Source organism: Cariama cristata, unplaced genomic scaffold (genome assembly GCF_000690535.1).
Source record: "Cariama cristata isolate BGI_N322 unplaced genomic scaffold, ASM69053v1 scaffold34061, whole genome shotgun sequence".
Taxonomy (NCBI): Eukaryota; Metazoa; Chordata; class Aves; order Cariamiformes; family Cariamidae; genus Cariama; species Cariama cristata.
In genome coordinates this window covers 8,330-18,546 of record NW_009601634.1, presented here as the reverse complement: position 1 = coordinate 18,546, position 10,217 = coordinate 8,330, and the positions used below count along the sequence as shown (strand labels likewise).

General features: G+C 46.4%; 2 protein-coding genes across 2 annotated transcripts in view; one reads left to right on the top strand and one right to left on the bottom strand.

Annotated features, from left to right (window-relative positions):
• Nucleotides 1–4,811, top strand: part of P2RX4 (purinergic receptor P2X, ligand-gated ion channel, 4) — a 5,620-nt gene extending 809 nt beyond the window's left edge. The window contains exons 2-11 of the mRNA XM_009710525.1: nucleotides 399–470; nucleotides 556–628; nucleotides 1,119–1,215; nucleotides 1,387–1,467; nucleotides 1,574–1,715; nucleotides 2,042–2,178; nucleotides 3,620–3,713; nucleotides 3,800–3,865; nucleotides 3,956–4,051; nucleotides 4,767–4,811. Of these exons, the coding sequence (XP_009708827.1) occupies nucleotides 420–470; nucleotides 556–628; nucleotides 1,119–1,215; nucleotides 1,387–1,467; nucleotides 1,574–1,715; nucleotides 2,042–2,178; nucleotides 3,620–3,713; nucleotides 3,800–3,865; nucleotides 3,956–4,051; nucleotides 4,767–4,799 (870 nt within the window). The 5' untranslated portion in view covers nucleotides 399–419 and the 3' untranslated portion in view covers nucleotides 4,800–4,811. The remainder of the gene's footprint in view (nucleotides 1–398; nucleotides 471–555; nucleotides 629–1,118; nucleotides 1,216–1,386; nucleotides 1,468–1,573; nucleotides 1,716–2,041; nucleotides 2,179–3,619; nucleotides 3,714–3,799; nucleotides 3,866–3,955; nucleotides 4,052–4,766) is intronic.
• A 4,780-nt stretch (nucleotides 4,812–9,591) lies between these two features.
• The window catches only part of CAMKK2 (calcium/calmodulin-dependent protein kinase kinase 2, beta), a gene marked incomplete at its 5' end in the record, with an annotated part of 8,170 nt that continues 7,544 nt past the window's right edge, over nucleotides 9,592–10,217 (bottom strand). Inside the window, 2 exons of the mRNA XM_009710527.1 lie at nucleotides 9,592–9,664; nucleotides 10,057–10,157. Coding sequence (XP_009708829.1) covers nucleotides 9,592–9,664; nucleotides 10,057–10,157 — 174 coding nt within the window. The remainder of the gene's footprint in view (nucleotides 9,665–10,056; nucleotides 10,158–10,217) is intronic.

Sequence of the window (10,217 nt, the reverse complement as noted above, 5' to 3'; positions counted from 1 at the left end):
AAATTTTAAAAAAAAAATTTGAAAAAAAAAAAAAAAAAAAAAAAAAAAGGAGTGGGATTTGTGCTCAGACTTGCAGCTGGAGCTTTATTTCTGCTGCTGCCTTGCGACTCCCCTGAGGAGCTGTGTGATCTCTCTTTGCATAATGTGAATGAGGAAATTTGGGCCAAATGGGAGGACAGAAAGGGTTGCTAGTCCCACGGTCCTTCCTCTGCCTAAAGGCAGCGGCATCAGGTGATGCATGCATGAATCTGCTCCTTTAGTGCTACACCAACAGTGTCCAAAGCAAGTCCCCTCTGTGGGGCCACCTGGGCTCTGTCAACAAAGACATTTGGGGAAGTGCCTTGGATATTCTTTGCAGGCTGTCACTCTTAAATTTCCTTCTGTTTTTGCATGTTCAGGAGGAGAACACTGTGTTTGTCATGACCAATGTGATACTCACACTGAACCAGCGCCAAGGCCGCTGCCCAGAGGTAGGTACAGGATCTGCTTTAATCCTGCCTTGTGTGGGTGGGTGTGTGTGGGAGAGAGTTTAGTGTAATTATCGTTCCTCTCCAGCTTCCAGATGATAAAACAGAGTGCAAGGTGAAAAAAAACTGTGTTCCAGGATATGTCAGCACCCACAGCAATGGTAAGAAGCCTGCTGCAAGGGCTACTTTCAGTCTGTGTTGTGATACCTCTGTGCTGTGCCTTCCCCCCTGTGAAAGAAGCAGCATTTCACTTCAGTTTCCTTGTTCTCATTCTCTGACACTTAAATCTGAGCTTCCCTTTCAGTTCTCTTTTCTTCTGAGGGAGAGCAGATGGGCTTAGACTATGTTGGGTGGATGCTGGATAGATGTGTGCTTTGGTGAGTTAGCAAACAGTGTGACGGCTTTTTTAAGACCTTGAGGCCATGAAGCAGTATTTCATGTAGATGAGGATTTGACTCAGAAAAAGGACCTGATTCTTCTTTCTCTGCAATTGCACTACAAATTGCCATGGAAGATAATGGAGGTCTTGGTACTGGCACTTCACTTCTGAGCGGATTGCTTTCATTTTAGGGAATGAGGAGACATCACAGGGCAGATGATACTATATCTCTATTTTTGCTTGGTGGTACCTCCATTCACATGTCTTTCCAGGCATCCAGACTGGGGAGTGTATACCATACAACAGCAGCATTAAGACCTGTGAAGTCTTTGCATGGTGCCCTGTGGAGGATGACTATCATATACCCAAGTGAGTGCTCTGTCCTCCTACTCTGCAGTGGCCCTCCTGAGAGGATGCTAGTAGTAAGCAGCTGATGTTTCTCCCTGTGTGGTACTATTGGGAAAAGCTGAAGAGGTAATCACCAAGGACCCTGCAGAATCCTGTCTGTGAAAATATAAATGAAACTTACTTGTTTTGTAGGCCAGCGTTCCTGCAAGAAGCTGAGAACTTCACCATTCTGGTGAAGAACAACATTTGGTACCCCAAGTTCAACTTCAGCAAGTAAATCGTGTGGGGGGCATTGTGCTGTCTGGTCTCTTGGACAGTAAAGGGGAGCTGGGAGAGTGGAAGAAAATGCAACAGATCTTCTCTCTGTGTTCCCCTGTAGGCGAAACATCCTCCCCACTATCAACTCCACCTACCTCAAGAACTGCATCTATGACTCCCAGACAGATCCCTTCTGCCCTATCTTTCGTTTAGGGACAATAGTTGAAGCTGCAGGGCAGAACTTCCAAGAAATAGCTGTGGAGGTATTTGGCAGACCCTTTTCTTGGGCCTCAGCTGTGTAGAAGAGGAGCAGTGGGTGGTTGTCCCCCTCTGCCTTGTGGCATGAGCCATAGGACACAGAGTAGCTGCAGAATGGAGAGCTGCTTTGGCCAGAGGAACCGGAGTCAATTTTCCCTAACAAATATTTGGCCTTGGCTTTTTTGGGTGGGGTTATGTGGAAGGTCCTTCTGTAGCAGGGGGAAATACCGGGACAAGGGCCAGTAAATAAGGGTCCTGGTCAGCAGAGAGCCTAGTGCTGGGTTGGCCAGATACTTGGTCTTCTCACCTTCTCCTCTCCTCCTCTTGGCAGGGTGGAGTCATGGCACTGCAGATCAACTGGGACTGCAACCTTGACAGAGCTGCTTCCCACTGTGTGCCAAAGTACTCCTTCCGGCGCCTTGACAACAAGGACTCTGCCCACACCGTCTCACCTGGCTACAACTTCAGGTAATGTGGCTATGGAGGGCACCTGGTGTCCCTACCGCTCAGTCTGCCACTGGCACAGTGTTACGGGCTGCCTGCACTCCTCTGGTAGTCATGGGTGGTCCTTGGACTTTCAATGGTGCTGTAAAACTTGGACAGTTTCTCTGATGCTGTAAAACACAGAGCAGGTTGGATCCTCACCGTGTGCAAACCATGACACAGGGGAAAGGTCAGTGAAGCTCCGCTGATTGTGTCAGAGTGTCTGAGTCATGTTTACATCAGCATTTGGGTGACCGTTTGAGCAGCCTCCTGTGGCATGGCAATGTGAGAATGGACTGTTTCAGGGTGTGCTGACAGGGCAGTATTTGAGGGGGCTGGGGTGTAGAGATGGGAGACTGAAGCACCTCCTTTGCTGTGCATGAGGGAAAAACTGACCTTTAGAAAGTGGCTCTGTCAGTTGAAGACCATATCTGTACCAGCAGTATCCTTCCAGCATTCACCACCACATACATATTCTGGCCAGTACGGATAGGTCCAGCACCTCCAGTAAAACCGCCAGGACAGAGCTGGGTAGCTGGTTGCATCCAGACTCAGAGCCATGGTAATATGGATTGGCCACCTTGCCAAGATCCTTGCAACGATCCTGCTCGTGAGGAAATGCCGCTCAGAGCTATGCTTGTTTCTAGAATCGCAAACTCTCACTTAGCACAGGGGATCTCTTTTGGTGAAACTGGAATGAATTTGCTGAGAAGCTGCTGTCATGCACAAGTGTGCGTTTGGGAGGTGCCAGGCCTGCAGGTATTGGTGTGTCAGGCAAGACCAGCTGGAGGATATCGCACCCTGGCTGGTGTGGGTTCTGAAGCGCTCTTGCTAATTCCAGACTGTCGTGCAGCCCCTTACCGATCCTTTCTCTTCTCTTCCACCCTCTTCTCTGCTTCCTCCTGGCTTAGTCAACCATGTGGCGGAGTAAGTCTGATCTCAGTTATTTGTTCTCATCCCTTTTCCCTGTCATTTGCCTGCGGGTCCCATTGTGCGGGACAAGGAAGTGGCCTTTGTGTGCCTGGCTGAGCTGTGCTGCCCGCTCCTGGCCCTGCGCTCTCGTGGCTGTCTGCACTCCTGCAGCCTCCTGCTTGCCTCTCTCAGAGGGGGCTGATTCTCATGTGCAGCTGAATTTCTTCTTGTCTGTCCTTCTGCTCCCCCTACTAAGCCTAACTTTCTCCCTTTCCTATGCTTTGCAAGTTTCCTGATTTGGCTTGTGGTAACTGGTGTCTTAAATTTGTCCGTTCTGGGCTTTTCTCCTATATGTGCTTGCCTGCATGAAATCTCCCTCCATCAGTTGGGGTTTGTCTCTGGAAGTAGCAGTGTTTAGCCCATCCTCTTGGGATGGGGGATGCACCTGGATGTTGCATGATCACATAAGCAACCTCAAAATTTCCAGCTAAGCTCTGACCTATCCTTTCTCCAGGTTTGCAAAATACTACATGGATAGTAATGGCACTGAATCACGGACGCTTGTCAAAGCTTATGGCATCCGCTTTGATATCATAGTCTTTGGAAAGGTAGGGTGACTTAATTCTTGGAGGTCTTGTGGTGAGGGCTTTCAAAGATGCTGAAAAACGTATTCACCCTTGTAACTGTCTTCTAGGCAGGAAAATTTGATGTAATTCCTACCATGATTAACATCGGCTCTGGCTTAGCGTTGTTTGGTGTGGTAAGTGACACTGTCTGCCCTTGGCCTCACTTCTGGATTAGTGCCTCACTTCTGAGGATCATTGTCTTAAACTCTTTCAATCTCCACTAGGCGACAGTGTTGTGTGACATTGTTGTTCTGTATTGCATGAAGAAGAAGTACTACTATCGGGAGAAGAAATACAAATATGTGGAGGATTATGAACTGGTAAGCATCAGTGAAGGCAGAGTGAAGGCAAAGTTGCTTCCTTCTCTGACTCTGGAGAGATTCTGAAATAGGATGTAGAAAGTCCGCATCAAACAGATTGTTGAACCACAGCTCTGAGGAAACTTTGTCTTTGTCAGAGGAGCTAATTTTTACCTCAAAGCTGTTGCAGGGAGTAGCACTAGAAACAAATATTGTCATGTTTCCTGGGCAACCACTCTTGGAGAGGGAAATCTATGTTCAAGAACTTGTCATGCTCCCAGTGCACCTCTTTTTTTATTTTTTGGGTTGCAGTCCTTGGCAGTTGCCTTCCAAGAGCTGCAGACAACAGCTCTGTCCCCATCAAATCCTTCCTTCTTGGCTTTTGGGGGTTCCTGCTGCTGTGGACAAACCCATTTGATGGGTTGGTGTTTTCTGAGACCAGTATGCTGACAGCCACAGCTATGGCTCCCTCCAGGATCCAAATGATCCGTTTGGCCAGTAGAAGGATTTAGTGGGGTTGCTTGACTGGTGCTGAGGGTAGAGCTCAGCCCTGCAGCCCTGTGCTTGGTGGGAAGTGTCGCAGAGGGTGGAGTTCTGAATCAAAAGACCTTGTGGCATGGGAAAAGTAAAGTCTGAGTAGCAGAGAGTAGCTTGCCTGTGCAGAGGGTTTTATGTGAGAGGAAGGGGGAGAAAGAAGGGGTTTCTGGCGGAAAACTGTAATCTCTGATCCTTTCAGGGAGTCAGTGAGACATATGGAACAAACTCCTGACCTCCTGCTGCTACAGCACCGACTGCTGCTGTAAACTGCTGCTGTGAACCTTGCTCCGACCCTGCCATGAGACCCACCTCTCTTCATTGGAAGGAATGGGGGACGGGGAGGGGGGAAACTGAGAAAGGGACCTTCTTCACTACTCCTCACTACTTTAGCTGACTGGAGCCAACCCCCAGAGAGAAGAACTGGGTCTGCTCCTTGTCTGCTGTCTCTCCAGGTTAATTGCACTAAGCACCTAGGGCAAATTGTGCTTTCTATGTACCAGCTAAGCCTGGGACAGGGACTGCTCCAACATTGTTATTTTGACAGTCCTCTGGTAGCAGAGAGCACAGGGTAACAGGCCCAGACTCTTCCTTACAATGAACATGGCCCCTGCCAGGTGTTGCCTGACCTTGGGAGAGCAGCTCCTTGCTGTTGTCAAGTCACTCTTCTTCGCCCTGAAGGACTGTGATGCTTAGCTGAGCCTGTGCCTACTATTTAATTGTGTCTCCAAGCTCCAGTGGCCACAGACAGAGACAAAGCAGTGTCTAGTTCCATTGTGCTATGGGAAATGGCTTACTAGTTACAGAAATTTTTTTTTCTGTTTTGTCTAATTTTTATGGTACTACTTTAAAATTTACTTTCTTTTTAATAAAATATTACCCTCTCTCAGCCCTCTTAACACCCTGCAAGCTGAGTTTTCCTTATTTATTTTTCCCCAGGGCCTGTGAAGCTTAGGGTCAGTGAACTGTTTTCATTTCACACAGAAACCAAGCGTTAACTGGAGAGCCATCAAAGCCAGTGCTGCTTTGCCTCTTGAGTCTCTCAGTAAGAGTGCTGCTGAAACTACAGCTTCTGCTCTACCTTGGCTCTCCTAACTTGAAAGTTAGAGGCCAGGGTGGCTTGGCCTAGCACGGCCTTAGCCAAACACTAGTACCAGCTGCTCAGAAGAGCAGATCTCATTCCTTGGCGTACCTCCCGAGCTTTTCACCATCACACCCAGATCCTGTATCTGGGCCTCTGCATTTAATGGGTTTACACAACTTGATTTAAGTGACTTTGTCGGGTTTTATCTTCACATGGCCTTGAGCATCTCTAGTGATCATGCTGGCATGCAAGGTACAGCTCTTTCCTTTCTCTGAACCTTTCTAGTGTTACAGAGCCCTGGGACTTATTCCATAACTCCAGCATCTTGGCTTGGGCTGTGATGCCTTTTTCCAGCAGCACAGTGGATTTGCTGCAGCACTATGGGTTTGTTTTTATTTGCCTGCTGCTGCTGAGTCCCAACTCAAATGGTGCCTTTCCAAGAGTCGGCGCTCCAGTCTGTGCATGCAAGTGGCTCGGTTTGGATTATGCCATGGCTAGAGCCACTGAGGTCTTGTCCTAGCCCAAGATGCCCAGTAACGGTAGAGCACCAGACTTCTCTAACATAGGAAGGTGCTTTCAGACTCCTTTTCCAACAAGCCAACTGTCATAGGTTGATAAAGACCAGTCAAACAGGATAATGGTTCCACTTGATCAACTAACTCTGGGTTTGGTTGCATGTCATTTATTTCAACTTGTACAGAGAAGCTTGAACAGCTGTGTGGAAAAACACTTAGTTGTTGGTTTTGTTTTTGTTTGTTTTTTTTTTCTCTTCTTAGGTATTATAATTTAAAAGTGGTAAATACACAGTATTTAAACTTGATACACCTGATAAAGTTAAATGCTTAATAAAGGGGTAGGAATGAGACACAAGCCTTTGTCATTAAACAAACAGTATAAAAATCATCGATAGTTGAGGACCTTAGAAAAGAAACATCAATTGCCTGATAGGTAAGAGGGGACCACCAAGAAAAACTACTCGGACAAGAGGTCTGGTTTCCCCTTAGCACTTTCCTGTGTGCTTTCAGAGCCAAAAAGGCTTAGTACCCAGCATTAAGCCTACAGTCAGCACTGGGCTTGCTTGAAAGGAAGGGAGTTGGGGAAATCAAGATATAACCCAGTTCCAAGGCACAAGCAAAATGTTTACTTCGCTATAAGAGAAAAGCTAGCTTTACTACTAAGGAACAGCAGCTAGGGAACTGAGCAGATTTATATATACAGTACAGCTTCTCTAACAGGTCATGCATTTGGCTAGATCTTCCTCACACAGCCACACTTTATGCTTTCAACAGAACTAATCAAGAAGAAAAAAAAAATCTACATCGAGTTTCTTTCAGAAATGTGCATTTGGCTGCAGCCCTGCCAGACCTGGCCCTAAGAGACAATAATTTTGGAGGGCACCTTAGGGAAGTGCTGAGCTTTTAGGATCTTTATGAACCAAGCCCGTGCTAGCCAGAAGACACTGATCTGTGGTAATATCTGAGGTCCAGTGACTATGTGGCTGCGCATCAAGGAACTGGTACAGCTTATTCTGTTTAAAAGCTGCGTTGCACCTGGCAAGCCTGTTTGGTAAACGTAAGCTGTCTCGCTAGGCACCTGACAAATCACAAAGTGGAGCTACGCAACACAGAGCATCTCTACAACTCACCTTTAACAAAAACACACCACGCATATTACTATGCACGAGCTACAAATAATCAGAGCCCTTATTTTTTTTTTTTAGGGTTTTTTTTGTTGTTGTTTTTTTTTTTGGCAGAACAAGTCCATTTACAGGGTTAGAGAACTAAGCTGCCCACTCACACGCCTTTCTGCAATGAAAAGTCCCATTCAGGACAGGGGGAGCAGGCAGCTGTAGTAGTGCTGGCACCCAAGTTACCTGTTTGGTTTTCCCATAGCTGAAGCTGCAGGGCTTTGGCATAGCCTCGGAGGAAAACAGTGCGTGTCTTATGGCTCCAGACTCCATAGTACTGCTCCTAAACCATGAACTGTCATCACTGGCTTTGGAGAGAGGCCAACAGCACAATGTTTCAGTAATAAATTGCAATTTAGGGGGAGTATTGCTTCAAGTGACCAAAAGATGTAAGGGACAGTTTGTGTAGGCACCTGCGCACTTGCTAACACTGTCCTGGCTTTAACAAAGACCTATCCTAAACAGGAATTACTGGGCCAGGTCCAACTGCAGCGGGGCCAAGGACCTTGGCGTGCTGCTGCTGTTGTGCCCAAGATCAAGGAAGACAAGGGGACGGTTACTTCCTAAAGGCAGGGCACCTGTGGCCAGGGTTAGCAGGCAGAGATCTTACCGTTAATCAAAATACTTGGGTCTTTCCTACCGCCTTCTTCCTCAGGGCAAAGAATTACAGCTTAGCCCTCCCTTACATGCTTGGGACATTGGAATCCTCCTCCTGTTTCAAGTACACCATCATTTTTAATGCCTCATTCAAGGTCACACAACCACAGCAGACTGAGAAGAGGTCAGACCTTTTCCTCCCCAGTCCCACGCTCCATTCACAAAACAACTGTACTTACCGTGACCCTTTTCCTCAAGCAAACCCTGACTCTTCTCCAGCTCACCCACACTCTGCCGTTCTCCAGCTTTGTCTGAGCACAGAGAACTTGGGAAAGTGAGTCTGGGCACCAGTCTCTCCCACCACACAATGGATTATTATTTTTTACAAGCACCACAAAATAATCAGAGTAATCTGACTGAAGGTTAAAGAGCTCTTCATAAGAAACAATCCGGGAATTAGGCATACACTTAATTTACTAACAAGCCTCTGATCCACAGGCATTCACAAATTACTGGTAACAAACTTGCAAAAAATACATAGCATTGGCCCCAAAATCCAGATTAAGAGTTTCGAAAACAAAAGTTTCTTTGAAAATTACTAGCTAATGTAAGTATTTCGTTAAGATCTTATATTCTAAGCAAGCCCTAAGTCTATACTTAAAAAATAGCATAAGTATTATTTTTAATTGTAGTAAACCATGTAATGTACATGGAAGTGAAGAATTTTACCCTGAATTTTATATTTAATAATATATCTACCTAGGTCAAGTAAAAGATTTAGAAACAAACTGTTGTTAGTGCTTCTTCTGCTGTTCAAAACAAACATTCAGCTAAACGCCACCGTTCACTCGTATGTCTGCAGCAAAAATAGTTCAGACTGAACTTAAGCCCTTAAATACCTTTTCCTTTCATACACTGAATACTCGACTTCCCAAGTCCTAGCCACACCAAGACCTTAGGGAAAGCGTTAACTACCTTAGGAGGTAATTAACCTCACTTTCTGATCGTCCTGAAGATGCTTTTTAATACAACTTGGCTCACAAAGGTAGGCATTCTTTAAAAAGCTGAAAAGGTGGGGTTTTGCTTTGTTCCCATGCAGTTAAAAAGGTGTCAATTGAAAACAAACCTAACGATGAGAAATAGATGCAACAACATTTCTGGTAGGTCGTGAACTCTCAAAGTGCGCATGTGTACTTTTACTGTTGTGTATGCCACTTGGCAAAAGCTTCACCCTTCTGTGTGTGCCCACCAACTATGCGATGCGCATACACCTCTGGGACGCTGGCATTAGTCCTCAGAAATTATTTGACATTAAAACCAGGTAAAAGCAGTTTCAAATGCATTTTTGTTTGACTGCTGCTTTTTTTTTTTTGCAAATAATGTTGCCTCTCAACATGATAGCTCACCTCTCTGCTATCAGCCAGCGCCTTTCCCACAAGAAGTCAGCAGTCCAAGCGAACAGAGATGTTCAATGTTTATGACAAGTAGTCGGATGTCGTATAACATGCTGCTCTGTAAGCTCTACATCCAGCGTTATACTGAAATAGCGCCATGTCATGCTGTGTTTGGTGTAGGCTCTGTTAATGTCGCTCATCCTCAGCTGCACACTTTATAACGTGCTCTGGACCAAGTTGCTCAACAGAACCATAAAGTCGATGTTCACGAAAGAAGTTCCTCCTCTCCCACGTTGGGCAAGTCGTTGCATTTCAGATTATCTTCACTGCCTTGTTTCCTGCTTTAAGAGGAAATAAAACAGTTGCTGAGCGACTCAAATAAAGGCAAAGTATACAATGAGACACCAGCATCTGCCCCCTCCCTGCCATGGGACCTTTGGGACCCTGAGCATGTGTCATCTCCCCCCAGCTCCCCTGTAACAGGCTAGAATTGTCACAAAAAGATCCTTTTCAGCCCATCAGAGGGGCAGGATATGCCGTGTCACAAAAATTGTCCCACAAAGCGGTTACGGGTCAGACAGAGGGTGTGTGAATGCCCCAGTCATGGCCCCACACGCAAGATTCAAAGCCCAACTCCTTGAATTCTCCTCCTGTGCTTTGCAGCGATTTCCAGAGCATTAAGGCAAGATGCAAATGTCTTTTCAGGCTGAGGCGAGGTGATGACACTTACGGCAGCAGGTTCCCGGGGGCAGACAACGACCGCTCCTCTCTCCTGCTCCCCTCAAATGGGTTCCCAAAGGATCGCTTCCGGATCATCGTTTTAACCAAGATCTGCAAGACCAGATTGGAGTTCCTCAGGGACGCTTTCCTTTCATTCAAGAGCAGCAGGAA